The following is a 14,931-nucleotide window of genomic DNA, read 5'->3' as shown; positions in this document are numbered from 1 at the left end:
CACTCCGTGGCTCATTGGTGGCCTCAGGCTGCTTTTCATAACGCTCTAGATAACACCCTCACACACAGTGCAAGCGCGGCAGACCCATTAGACGAGTTAAGAATGAGAGCAGCCGCTGCAGAGCAAAATCGTTTAACGTCAATGAAACGCCGGCTGGTGATGACCAACAAGCACAAAGGAAAAATAAAGCTGCAGAAAACTAGCAGGGCGGCTGATTTAAAGGAGACGCGTCAACTTCTAAACTGAAAGTTGATATAATTTCTAACTTATAACAACTGCTAGTTTTCCAGCTTGTTTGTCTATGTTAATGGAAATTAAAGCTGAATGGTGATGAAGTTTATCTTTTCTAAAAAAAAAAATAAAAGTTTCACTTCATCTGGTGACATCACATGAGGCATAAATCTGACTTTTCCTCTTCTTTGAGTCCAAATCTGCCCTTCAGTTGTGCTTGGTTGTAATCTGAACAGCTGCAACAAAAAGTCTGAGACATATGTGAGGCAACATGGAGCCGGCATATGAAGAGGACCAAGGTGGACAGGAATCACTCTGAGGCGTCATGGAAACCACGAGTTGATGGATAAATTCCTCTTTGTAGCTGCCACTGCACAGAAATGTCCTGGAAAGCCCTGCTGACTTCATAAGCAACCATTAGAGTTAGAAACGATTAATTGTGATTAATCATTTATTGAAATAACCATCAACTAATTTAGTAATTGATTAATTGTTAACTGGAGTATACAGACGCCAAATAAAAATATACATATTTTGCATTTAACCAGTAACTACCCAGAACTCCTCAAGTGACCTGGTTTCACTTGGTTCAAATTCTGTTTAAAATCTCCTATTAAGAACCTTTTTTGTCATCCAGCTATTACAGATCAGCCCTACACCAAATCCATGTTTAGTCCTGCAGAAAGAGCTAAACTTTTCTGCTTCAGTTAGGGATGAAACGATTAATCGTGATTAATTGTTTACTGAAATAATTGTCAACTAATTTAGAAACTGGCTTCCACAGACTCAAAGAAAAGGCCATTTATTGAAAGAACATATGCAGATAAGAAGGAAAATCTCCTTTGTCTGTAAATATCTTTTACCCAATTCTGTTAAAAATAATTTCCTATTAAGCACCTTTTTTATCCAATTATTAATCTGTTAATCCCAAAAATAATGTACAGATCAGCCCAACACTGAATTAATGTAAAATCAAGCAGAAAGGTCGGAGCTTTTCACATGTTGACATTGGAAACATTATTTTTATCTGCCTGTCAAATTAAATCAATTAATCACATGATAAATTAAAACAAATTCAGTCATTTCACTCCATTTTTCTACCAAAAACTGGATGACAGAAGTTTTCACTCTGGTGTTTTGGTCTCAACTATCCATTTTTCTGAAAGACAATTTTGTTTACATTGACTTCATTTAGTTGTTTGGTTTATTTATTTTGGATATTTAAAACGTTTTAAAGTTCCAGTGTTAAACGCTCATTAGAATTTAAAGATGTTTATTGACACAACATCTTAGAGAATGTTTTGCCATTACTTCAAAATGCCTCAAAACAATATTATCGTTTATCGTAAAAACTTCTGGGACAATTTATTGTCCAGCAAAATTTGTTATTGTGACAAGAACAGCTGATGCATCCTTTGCTGCAAATGACCAACGGCTCACTAAAGGAATGCTGTTGTTGAATTTTAGGCAATAAAATATTTTTCTTATTTGAAGAAAAATTGGAATTATTTTTATTTTTTAATGTTGTATAAACTATGTTTAAGTGGATAACTGAATGCAGGATATGGGAATGTTTTTATCTGATTAATCTATTAATCATCAGTATTTCTGTTATTTGCACAATTTTTATTGTAACTAACATGTTTTATTCCACTGCACAAATAAAAATGAACATTTTTAGGTCTCTAAGTATCTGTCTCCGATCTAAATGTGCCAGTGAGGATGTGTTTGCGATCGGTGCAGCGCGTGATGGACCCGCCACGTGGCGCGGCGTCACATTGACGAGGTCTCTGGGACAGGAAGAGGGTCACGTTAGGACACGTCCGGCTGCTCGACTCCTTTCCCTTCACATTTCCTCTTTCTGTCACACTTCCTCCAACATCACCCGATGAATCGTAAAACCAAGACAAAAAGGCTGTGGTTTCTGTGTAATACCCGAATCCAACAGCAAGTGGTGGAGGAAGACAGAAAGAAAAACTCAGACATGCTCTCTTATTGGCTTAAAGTGACCTTCCATTCCTCCCACCGCTATCAGAAAGAGACATGGGAGGAAGATTATCCTCCTCTAAATATGACTTATAAACACTAATCTTACAGCTAAACTCAAAATTCAGTCAGTATTGCAGCAATGAGGAAAATGATTCAGCTAAAAATATGAGCTATAAATATAATTAGGTGAACTCTGTCACATTATTATAGCGAAGGGACTGAATTCAAGCTTTTAACTGAATTAATTGCAGAGTTTGTAATCAATTAAGATAAGATAAGTTAATCCTTTATTAGTTCAACAAGCCAAAAATTTAAGCTCTCAACACAGAAAGTGGACAGAATAAAAGTAAAAAAAAAACAGTACAGTACTTCTAATTACATTTTTTTTTTAATTTAGATTGAACAAATTTATTCTCAGAATAAGAACTGGATCTGGGTCACTTTCTTTCAAAACTCCTACCAGTATTTAGACAAGTTTAATTAATTGGATAAAAGCTGATTTGGGTGCAGCAAAGTCGGCTTTTCAGTAAAAGTCTCTGGATCAACATGGTTCTACTTATTATAAAAGCTTGTTTATAAAAATACAGATACTTTGTGCTGTACTTAAAATGTTTTAATTGTAAGAAAAATATGTTGTTAATGATTTTTACCCTCAGGACAAGTAAAAACTCTCCATCGGCATCAAACATGTGTACTGGACAGGTCAAATTTGTAACTAATTGCAGGTGGGTGCTGCACAAAATCAGTCCGAGGGCCACAAATAGCCCCTGCGCCGTACTTTGGACACCCATGAGCTAAATGGTTGGAACTTGGATGTCTCGGTAAGAGAAATGATCCCAAGCTGGCTGCAGAATGGATACAGATGAACAAAATGGCCAGCAGGAAAAGCAAACAGAGTTTAACAAAAAAAATGGAATCCGCAATAAAAACGGAGTCTCACAGAATTCACTGAATGTTTGAAGAGCAGGAGGAAGCTGGAGTACCCAGAGAGAATCAATGAATGCACCGGGAGGCCGAAGGTTTTACCTGTTTTCTTTGCCGTTTTGCAGCAGAGATGGTCTGTCGGCGCCGGATCGGTCCGTACACACGTACGTGTTCCTGCGAGTCATGGCACTGGAAGGGATGTTATTCTGGAAGAAAGTATAAACAACAAATTTCACAAATATGAACCTGTTAGGTCCGGCAATAACTAACTATTATTTCAGTAATCAATTTTTCTGACGATTAATCAATTAATAAGCTTTTTAATTTTTTCACTGAAGCAGAAATGTTGAGCTCTTTCTGCAGGACAAACATCAATACAGTGCAGGGTTGACCTGTGATAATTGGGTGGCAAAACAGGCAAAATGGGAGATTTTAAAAGAATATGAACAAGGTAAAGCTATTTTTTTTAAAAAGCCCAAGGTTTTTTTTATCTTAAGTGCAAAATATCTTTGTACAGTTTTGGTTTAATTACTGCTCTGATTGTGTTGTTTTCTCAGCAAATGGTTTTATTTTGAGTCTATATGCTCCAGTTAGCGATTAATAAGTTATTAAATTGGTTGACAATTATTTCAATAATCAATTAATCAAGCTTAATCCCTTCAGCTCTAGTTCTAATGGACATTGATGAGATCAGCAGAGCTTACCAGGATGTATCTTTTCAGTATCAGATACCTAAAGAAATTCACCCATCCGCTCATGTGGTTTTTATAACAAATCGATTAATCCAATTAATCCAGTTAATCAAAGCCAGAAAATATCTCCTTAGAGTTTATCTGACAGTCTGCAGGCTGCTGCTTTCTAGAGTAATGGTTGCAAACCTCTGCTGTGCAAAATATCCAGGAGTAAATCTCAGGCTAAACTGATTCATTCATTGATAAACCTCCAAATTAGTAAATCTCCTCTAAAATAGTTTTTTTCCTCTGTTGGTCTGCTGTAATCTGAGAAAACTGAATTATGAGGCCTTACCACAGTCGAATTGACCTCCTTGCGTCTGTCGGGGATCTCTGCTTTATTTGGGTTGTGGGCGGAGCTAACCATGGGACTGGACGGGGTTGGGATGCTGCGGGAGCCCACAGTGGAGCCGCTAGGCTTGCGTACGGAGAGCCGCTCTTCTTTGAGGGCCGCGGCCTCGCCCACGCCGCTGGGGCTTCGTTTGGGGTGAGCCGACCCCGGAGCAGCTGGACCACCTAACGGACGAAAACCGAAACAGTTTACCTACAAATATCACCTTAAAACACATTCAAACTCAAGGCCCAGGGGCCAAATCCGGGACGCCTTAACGTGTCCCTCTGTCCTCCAGAGAGACATGTAAATAAACGCTTCAAGATAACAGCTGAGTCCTTAAATATTATTTTATCAATCAAATAGAAGTTTGTTTTTATCTAAATGGTGCCAAATTGTAACAATCAGTGCTTTTTTTGCTTTTTTTTTGTGGAGATTCATGCAAAAATCAACAGATCGCTACACTTTTCCAAGCTAAAGTATAATTATGAGTTTATTGCAAATTTTATGCAAACATTTTCAAGGACATTGTGTTTAAATGACCAACTCCAACCTGCAGATGGCAGTATTTCTTACTTCTGCTGCCATATTGATCATCATTATGATGAGTAAAAAAAGACACAATTGTCATCATAGATTAGCTCAAATATCAAAATAATTCTTGCAAATATTTTTATATTTGACCCAGGTGCCTCTGCCTTTCCTGATACCAAGTAAGACCGAGGCAGCCATGTTGACTGCGACCAACATGACAAGTAAAAATGAATCACAATTACAGTTTAAATATCACTACATTTCTTGAGAATATTTTTAAATTATTACCACAATCACACATTGTTCTTGATTGCAAAAAAAAATCACAAAAACAATCAAAAAATCTGTGGACTGATCAATGTAACAAGATATTCAATATTCCTCAAATGCAGACAGTTTACAAATTGGTTTTTGAAAACATTCATGATCTTTAAGTCACCAAAATGAAAATGAGTTGGACACGCCTGCCTTAAAGAATCAAAAATGTTGACTGTTAGGCTTACAGAAGTCGGAGTGTCGTCTCTGGCGGTGGTACGTTGAGGCGCTTCGCTGAGGCTTGTGACTGGAGGAGGAAGACTGAGCGCCAGAGGAGGAAGAGGAGGTGGAGTGTTTGCTCATCCCGTTGGTGATGGCGCTGGGCCGGACGCGAGCGAGACTCAGGCTGCTGGCCGACCGAGACTCGGTACCGTCCGTCTGAAAGGCAAAACGACAACATGAGCATGGATGATCTTCTTTCACTACGTTAGAGCAGGTCCAGGTCATGTAACCATAGAAACGCTGCCTTTAAAGGCGGTAAAGTCACATTTCTAGATACAGAAGATGAGCGATAGGGTCTCTCTTCTAATTCAATTTATTTCCAATCAAAATAATAATAAAATGAAGAATGTTGACATTTCTAAACATTGTCTACACAATAATTAGAGATCAACTGCATTATAATGCACATTATTCACTGTATTTATTATTTGGCCACCTGAGGAAGAGGTGTAAAAACATTGGCAGAAACATTTTACACAAAAAATAATTTGATTTTGTTGAATTTATTAATTGCTATTAATTAATAAGTAATAAACATGGAAACTAATAAATGTCTACATGAAATAAAAACAAAATAAGTATTAATAAATAATATTATTTTATGCCTTTTGTCAATATGCTTTATTTATTTATTTATTTCAAGATTTATTTATTATTTCATGGTGTATTTATGTATCTATTTCATTATTTCTTTTGTTAAACTTTGTGTTAAACTCCTCCCCCTCATTTGAGTATAAGAACATAAAATAAAAAAGCTTGAAATAAAAGTGTCACAAAATAAAATACCATTAGGAAATAAATAAAACTGATTAAAAAAATAAAGTCCCCATTAAAAGAATAGTATTTTTTCTTTTTTTTTCATAGGGACATTTATTTATTTAATGGAGTATATATTAACTATTAACAATAGCAGTGTTTATTTAATTCAGAATTAAACTGAATCTGAATCTCACTATAGCTTTCTACATTATATTTACTTATTTTTCTTGCTTTACCAGGGATGAAAATAATTGTTAATATAAAAATTCGCTTGACAAACTACTCAAATTATTAAAAAAAACAACATAAATGTTTGGAATTGACTTTACAGTACAGAATGTAGTAGCTAGTCAAACATATTTACAGTAGATAAAATGCACAGAATAAAACTTTTTAAAAAGTTAAATACAAAATCAATCGAGTTTCAAGCAGATTTAAATACCTTTTCCCTCCAAAACAAACAAAATTTTTAAAGAAATGCCATCATGTGTATTATTAAACTAACAATGCTGCAGAAGATGTGATCATGATGGCATAATTAATACATTTTACTGATTTTAATAGACAAAGAAGACAAAAAAAAAGAATAGAGAAACACTCCACCTCTGTCTTGCGTCCCAGCAGCAGGTACATGGCAGTGATCTCGTTGTATTTATGTTCAACCAGAGACTCTCGAACCTCCTCTCTGTCGAATCCCATCCCTACAATCACATCTGCAAGAAATCAGAAACAGAAATGAATCTCTGAGGATGCAGTTCTTCGTTTAAAGCTGCAACCAAAGTCTCTCAGTCAGCAAAAAAAAAACTGAACGAAAGATGAAAATCAAAACTTCCTTCTTGGTCTCAGGTTCATTCCTCACCTTCTGTTTCAAAATTTCTCTAATTTCCTTGTTTCTCAGCTGTTTTCTAATCAAAAACATCTACTGAGATATATTTCTAAAAGGTTTAAGAATTAAAAACAACCTGGCTGTGATGAAAGGTGATAAAATGTGCAAAAACCCATTTTATCACCTTGCGACACCAAGGCTAGTAGAAGTAAAACTCACCGATGAGGCCGCTGTCACTGAAGTCCTCCTCAGGCTCAACGTGGGGCTTCAGCTCGGCGCCTTCGTAACCAACATTTATCCACTTATCTTTCATTATTTGCTGATGGCCAGACAGAGAAAAAGGGTTTTACTAAAAAAGATTAAGCCCCTCCTTCTACGCCACTCCAATCAATTAAAATTCAACCAATTATCTGTTTTTTGTAGCAGAAAGCAGGTAATGTTGCCTCCCAGTACCAAACAGCAACTAAGGGAAATTTACTCCACTAAACATGTACAAGTAGTAGCAAACTTGTTCAGATACATTTTATTTTATAGTTCTGGGTTGCCCTTCATAAAATCTTTTATTGTCTCAAACTAAACATGTCTGAAGATTCTCAGTTTTCCAGGTGTTTATATTCAGGAAGGTTTAAAGGAAGCCATTTTGTTTTAAACTTCAATTTAGAAACTCTTCATTCATTTCCTATTGAACGACAGCAGAGATGCTGGGTTCATATGACTAACTCCAACCTGCAGATGGCAGTATTTCTTACTTCTGCTGCCTCAACCTTACTTGATGTCAAGAAAGGCTGAGGCAGTCATATTGACTGATCAACATAGTAAGAAAGAAAGTCACAACTACTGTTATACATAAGCTCAAATATAGTAAAACTTTTCAACTTTTGTTGAGGAAAACTTTCATCTTCCACTGCTGTTCCTTGTCCATAACGCGCTGCTGCGAACTATCTAACCTTGGTCTGGAGAGAGGCTCTTTGGGCAAAATAAGTAGTTCAATTAATCTGCATTATGTAATTTTAACATGTTAACATTTTTGTATTAATTGCATGCTCTGACGCGTTAATGTCGACAGCCGTAAATATTAAATAATGCTGCCCTTTGAGAACATTAATGATGTTGAAAGATAAGATAAGATAATATTTATTTGTCATTGTCATCAACAGATTACGAGATTGAGATGGCCCATAATAAAAATTAGTTACAGGAAGCTAAAGTATGTACACCCCTCTCTCTTCCTGCTGACTGGATCAATTGATTGATTGATTGTGATGCTTCAGTTGTTGACTGTGTGTTTGTTCTATGACTTTGCACTTTTATGCTTTTATGATGTAAAGCACTTTGAACTGCCTAGTTGCAGTTCAAATAAACTTGATTGGTTGATCAAAGTTTCCTGTTTACCTCCAGGGAGCAGCGCTTGGCGGGGTTCAGGACCAGGAAGCGGCGCAGGATTCCCTCACAGTCTGTGGACATGTAGAAGGGAACGCGGTACTTCCCTCGTAAAACCCGCTCCCGCAGTTCCTGAGCATAAAAACGCAAACATATGAGACTCCATGAATTTAGATGTTTATCCTCTAGATTCAGATAAAGTTTGGGCGTACCTTTAGGTTCTGGCCGTCGAACGGCAGCGACCCGCTGACCAGCGTGTACAGGATAACACCCAGGCTCCAGATGTCCACCTCTGGGCCGTCGTACTTCTTCCCCTGGAAAAGCTCCGGCGCGGCGTACGGCGGCGACCCGCAGAAGGTGTCCAGCTTGTTGCCTTCAGTGAACTCGTTGCTGAAGCCGAAGTCGGCGATTTTAATGTTGGAGTCGGCGTCGAGCAGCAGGTTCTCCGCCTGCAGGACACAACAGAGACGGAACGTCCCAATAGTCACTTTCTCAGCTTCAGCTAACTTAGAGAACATGTGTCAAACTGAAGGCCAGGGGGCCAAATCTGGCCCATCATAACGCTTTACGTGGCCCTCTAGACTCTAGAGAGACACATAAATAAAGCCTTCAAGGAAACAGCTGCGTGCCTAAATATTATTCTATCAGTCAAATTAAAGCAGCTTTTATCTGTATAATGCCAGATTACAGCAATCAGTCTCTCCAGTTTTTTACAATTCCACAGTCTCAGAAATGAACACAAAATCAACAAATTGCTGATCTTTTTCAAACTAATGTATAGTTATGAGTTTAATGCAAAATTTCAATTTCCTGCAGGAATTATTTCTTACTTCTGCTGCCTCAGCCTTACTTGATGACACCAAGTTTCAAAATTTCTCTAATTTTGCACCAAGTAAGACACCAGCCTTACTTAGTGTCAAGTAAGGCTGAGGCAGTCATATTGACTATGACCAACGTAGCAAGTAAAAATATATATATATATATAAAAATCCCAATTACCATCACACATAAGCTAAAATATCACGAAAGACATTAAACTGACCTTCAAGTCTCTGTGAACAATATTCTTCTGGTGACAGTAGTGAACAGCAGAAACAATCTGAGGAGAAGCAGAGAAAACAAGAGGCTCATTTGGCACTAATAAATCAATAAAACGTAACTTCAAAACAATTAAAGTAAAACCAATAAGCTCCAGTTTAGATTTTAGTTCAATATCACAGGATTGCTGCAGATTTTCCAGTTCAAAATATAATTTTCCTGGACTCTTCAGTTGATTTAAAGAAAATAAAAGTTTCCAAGAAAGAAAAAAAAGTCAAATATTTTTAAAATATATTTCTCTTTTAAATGTCTTCATTGAGAGCAAAGTGGAGCCAAAGTAAAATTTCTTACTTGTTTGCAGAAACTTTGCTAATATAACTGATTCTGACTTAAAACATTCTCATAATTTTAATATAAAACATCAACAAATTTGGAGTTTAAAAATTTCCAAATCAAAAAAACTATAGTAATGGTTTATTATTTTGATAGGAAGTAGTAATGTTAGTATTACTAAGTCAAAAGTCCCGACTTAAATCTGATCAGAGCTAAAGATTAGGGTGATGGTAAGGAGGCCTTCCATCCTCAAAGACATGGAGCTGAATAAGGAACAAAGTCTGCAAAAATCAAAAACCTTTCCACACTGAATCTTCTGTTATTCAGACTTATAAATGGAGAAAACAGATTTTTTTTTTTGTCTTTCTGCATCAGGAACATTGAAATGCAGAGTTTAGCTCTTCCGTTACCAGCCAGGAAACAGATGCAGACCATGGTTTGCTGTTTAACTGACCTGTCTGAATTTGGCTCTGGCCTCTTTCTCTTTCATTCTGCCATGAGCCACGAGGTAGTCGAACACTTCGCCTGCAGAAAAATAAAAAACAAAACATTCAAACTGTCATTGTGGAGAAAAAAGAAAGTGCACTCTCATTCAATTCTAGGGTTTGGCAAATTAAGACAAATGTAATCTGGTTTTTGCCAGGTGAATCTCTTGTTAAATATCTGCGACTTTTTTAAAATATAAATTATTGTTTGCATTTAGCAAACAGAAATAATTGTAGTAATTCTGACTAACCTAAGAAACATTTGGTCTTATTTAACATCAGAAAGACTGAGAAATATATATATTATCATCTTTAAATATGTAGTTTCAACTGTAGATATCGTCTTCCAAATTCAGGCTTTTAATCTATCAATCTATCTTTTAAGTATCAAGGACTTTGTACAGAAATCAAACAATTTCCAAAGCTTGCAAATGAAATTAAAGCATTTTCAAAGAACAACAAGGCTCCTAAACCAGGCCGGTGCAGCTTTAGCAGTTCACCAATCACCAATCAGCAAAACAAAAGATAACAGGGAAAATATAACAGCAAGGCCATTATTCTATTCCCACAGGCGAGTTTTCTCTAATGAAAATTGAGTTTCCGGCTTCAATTAATTAGCAAATTGGACTTTAGAGCCGAGAAGTGATCAATCTAAAGGGCAGAATTCAATAGCTGGCGACTGCGGTGTTGGTGGAGCGTCCGCTCACCTCCGCTGGCGTACTCCATGACGAGGTAAAGAGTCTTCTCCGTCTCAATCACCTCGAAAAGCTGGACTGCAACACCAAGAGGACGAGAGGTTAAGACCACTGTCGCCATGGAAACGGAATCGGTTTAGGAAGAGAAACCCACCTATGTTGGGATGGTTCAGGGTTTTCATGATGCGTACCTCTCGAAACAGCTGAAAGGAAAACAAGAAACCATTAATAAACAACAAAACCTTAAATAACAAAAAGGTTACTGTGAAATGCTTATTTTATTATCAAATTGTAAAAGAAAACATCAGAAAGTCTAAACTAACTAATTTCTCTGCAGGTTTTGTTTCACTTTAATCAAACCAGATGCGTTTATTTGCTGCTTCCTGATCAATAAAACAACCCTGACACTGATTCATCCCCTCTTACTCTGCATACGCAGCCGTTTTCCTCTATAGTACGCACTCAAAGGTTGATGACATCATCAGGGGTGTGTCTTGCCCAAGGGCAGTTTGACCGGGAATCAAACTGGCAGACCACCAGTCAAAATCTAGGGCTGTAGTTTCCCCCTCTACTATCATATTTCACAATTTAGGAGTTTATTTTTTTATTTACTTGTAAAAAATATTGTGATTTATAGTAAACACAACAAACAAGAATACAAAGCAGTGAAGCAGTGGTGGCAAAAGTACTCAAAAAATTTACTTTAGTAAAAGTACAAATGCACAGACAAAAATGTACTCTAGTAAAAGTAAAAGTACCACATTAACATTTTTACTTGAGTAAAAGTAAAAAAGTACTGGCTTTTAAAAATACTTAAGTATTAAAAGTAAAAGTGCTTGCTGAATGCATTACCTAATCACCAATACAATATCATTAAGTTTACCTATCGTATTTAATTTTAACACATCAGAAATGTACAATTTTAATGAACATTGCCACAGATAAAGCATGTTTTTATTCACTCTCTGTAACATAGTTTAGACCTAGATATGTGATTCTGTGCATCATAATTTCAGGGATGGAAACATCTCATCTCTTGTCCTAACATAGCATGAACTTCACTTCTTTTCTTTTGCCACTAAAGGCATTTATTTTGAAAGAAATCCAACAGAAAGGGGATGGAAAGAAGGTGGATGGAGGAGGACATGCAACCAAGGAGCCACGTAGCAGAGTTGTAGTCAAGATCACCTAATCTGAGACCAGCGCCCCGCGCTACATGAACATGTACCTATCAAAATTGCTTCTCAAATTGATCTGAAAGATCCACATTCCCATAAACCACCTACATATTAAATACTTAGAGCTGAAATACATTTATCCAATATTATTAGCAATTCAAACTCTTCTTCATTCTGCTTTGCTTCCATCTCTGTGCCACAATCTGCGGAGGTCTCCTGCCATCCCTGAAACATAACGCCCTGGGCGGTTCCCCATATCGCCCATGTCAGAAACCACAACTGTCTGCACCATTGGACATAGCAATTAAGACAATGTATTAACGGTAAACAACGCTCTACTATGAACACTGTCCAAGGCGCAAAGCAAGAAGTAGCCAAGCAGAAGGACCGTGACGGTTCTCACTCTGTCTGCCACCATGACAGGTGACGAAAACAATCAAAGAGCAACGAGCATGCTCTGCATTCTTACGTTCTTGTTTTATTTATTTGCAAATTAAATAAATCTATATATATTTTCATTAAATAAAATAATAATAGCGAGTGCAGTGTACGCAGAGCATCACAAGAACAAAGAACGGCTCTCAGTGAGGCTTCAGTCCTATAGGACTTAGTAAAGATCCGTCCAGAAGAACCGGATCGTTCGTGAATGTCACATCACTATATTGTAGACTTTGGCCACAATGTTGTCCCATATATGCAACACCTCAGTCAACACCTCAACACAATAATTCAGCACATGAGTGGCAACTATTTTTCACCGCAGATGCAACATATGAGTCTCTGTACAGCTATCTTTGCTAACATCACGTCCAGAGAGCTTACCTTTCTTTAAGCTTCCTTTCCAAGTGACACTAAACATTGGATGAAGCTCTGCTGATTTTACAGGAAGGAAGGATGGAAGGAAGGAAGGACAGATGAATGGATGGATGGATGGATAGATGGATGAATAGCTGACTTAAAGGAGGTCAGGTGTTATTTTGGTTACAACAAAAGCCCAGAATGAGAGATGAAACTCTCCTCCTCCACACGTTTATTGCGTCGTCTCTCCATTCTCCGGCCGTTTTTCTTCTGAGAGCCTTTAGATTGATATGGGTCGCCGCTGTAAACACAGACCCACGTCCACAGGGAACGAGTGTAATTGAATTAAGTGCACGGTGCATCAGCTGCTCGTGAGCTTTAAGAAGAATCATCGACTGGGATCGCTCCGCTATCACCCCTCTTCCTCTCCACTCGTTTACCTCTGCTGCGTTTTCACTTCTTTATTCTCACATTCTCCGTCCATTAGGTGTGAAATCTAATCTGTGGGTCGCTGCTTAAAGACTCGGAGGAGATCTAGGGGTGAAATTAGGAACCGGGAATGGTTTCCGACGCAGAACTCGGAAGCTTAGCAAGCAGCCAGGAAACTGTTGACTCACTGGTATTGATCCAATCAATGTTCGGCTCATGCTGCTGTGAGAAAGTAATGTGTGGGGGGAAACGCTGCTTTCGAATGCCTCATTCAGGACTAGGACCATTTACTGTTTTTCCTTAAAATCAGTCCTCCTGTGCTTCTGCTGCTTCTTTTTAAATATCTGACCATATGGTTAGAAATTTGGGCTGAGAGACACTAGAGTAGGGGGTATGATCGGAAATAATTAATAAAAGCAATGGTTTTGACTTCCTCCTTCTCTCGCTGTGTCCATTAAGTCTCCTTTTCAACTTCTCTGATTGCAATTCAGGTTTAATTTGAGCTTTTGAGATGCTAATCAGCTGCTGCCAGTTGTAAAAAATAATACATTGTTGCCATGGTTACCCATCACAACAGTCCAAAAGTATAAAAGTAAGAGCAAAAATCTGCCAAGCATCCAGAAAGAAAGGGAATAATTGTCCAAACGTGCAACGACTCAACGTAAATTATGACCGAAAGTCTAGAAAAAGTTTTAAAAACCTCCAAAATGTGTGAGCGGTGCATCAGACATTTTAAATTATTTTCTCTTAGATATAAATGAAGAGAAATAAACAACAAAACACAGATCATAATCATGCCGCTCGTGATCTGTGCCATCATGAGCGGCACAGGTCTAGAAATCCTGATACTGTTTATCTCTAGAAATAAACTTCCTCATTTATAATCATAATGTTTCCTCTACATGTTTGGACGGTGGAGCAGCGCCACTACAAAATAAAAGTGCCACACCTTCAGAATTACATCAAACAAATGCTAAAACAATGCAAGTCATATGAAATACATATATATAGCCCACATTTGTGCACTTATACTAACCATAATCACAGTTTGAAATTAATAAAAATATCATGAAACATTAAAATGTTCTTTATTTACAAAAAAAAAGGAAAACATTTCTGACTCCTGCCTGTCTGGCTGTGAAGCTCGCTACTGTGCGTTGCGCTGAGTGAAGTAAAACTACGACAGTTTAAAGTAGAGGAAGAGAAAAGGCAAAAGAAAGGAACCCAAGAAAGGTTCAGCTGAATGGATTTTTTAGTTGTTTACAACACGACTTAGCTAAGTGTTGGGTAATTTTCTCGTTGAATTTAATTGCTGGATGAATTTTAAGATGAGATGATATTTTCAGAAGAGGAAGAAACCTGAGGAAGATGCTGGGATAACCAATTTAAAATTGGTGAATCAATTTTTTCTGTTTTCAAATTCCTCACTTTGCTTTTTTCAATGGACCTGGAAAATAAATCAGTGACAATATATATCGCAATAGACATAATCAATATCAATAGATAACACATCTATATGTTCAGTATATAGAAAATTCACTGAATATTAATGAAAGTGTCATCAACAAACTCGCTCTTTGGTTACCTAGCAACCAAAGAGCGAGTGAGTAACAAGCAGGTTCAAGTTCCCCAAATTCGGTTACCTAGCAACAACTTGCTGAGTAACTTGCACAGCAGCAGTTTAAGGTTTTGTCACTGTGTCTTGTAAGAATTTTAAAAATCATCGATAAGAC

The 14,931-nt window shown here is 37.3% G+C and overlaps 1 protein-coding gene across 4 annotated transcripts in view; it reads right to left on the bottom strand.

Moving 5' to 3' along the window:
• Positions 1–14,931, bottom strand: part of LOC102228858 (MAP/microtubule affinity-regulating kinase 4-like) — a 59,949-nt gene that overhangs the window by 16,028 nt on the left and 28,990 nt on the right. For all 4 annotated transcript variants that reach the window (XM_023350680.1, XM_023350681.1, XM_023350682.1 and 1 more), the window contains exons 4-14: positions 10,948–10,996; positions 10,806–10,871; positions 10,068–10,138; positions 9,285–9,341; positions 8,455–8,691; positions 8,255–8,374; positions 7,082–7,181; positions 6,640–6,749; positions 5,244–5,433; positions 4,171–4,391; positions 3,247–3,350 (exon numbers count right to left, since the gene is read on the bottom strand). In XM_023350680.1, coding sequence (XP_023206448.1) covers positions 3,247–3,350; positions 4,171–4,391; positions 5,244–5,433; positions 6,640–6,749; positions 7,082–7,181; positions 8,255–8,374; positions 8,455–8,691; positions 9,285–9,341; positions 10,068–10,138; positions 10,806–10,871; positions 10,948–10,996 — 1,325 coding nt within the window. The remainder of the gene's footprint in view (positions 1–3,246; positions 3,351–4,170; positions 4,392–5,243; positions 5,434–6,639; positions 6,750–7,081; positions 7,182–8,254; positions 8,375–8,454; positions 8,692–9,284; positions 9,342–10,067; positions 10,139–10,805; positions 10,872–10,947; positions 10,997–14,931) is intronic.

This window comes from Xiphophorus maculatus, chromosome 18 (assembly GCF_002775205.1).
Source record: "Xiphophorus maculatus strain JP 163 A chromosome 18, X_maculatus-5.0-male, whole genome shotgun sequence".
NCBI classification, from domain to species: Eukaryota; Metazoa; Chordata; class Actinopteri; order Cyprinodontiformes; family Poeciliidae; genus Xiphophorus; species Xiphophorus maculatus.
Note: the sequence above shows the minus strand (reverse complement) of the source record. Positions and strands in the feature narration are given on the sequence as shown.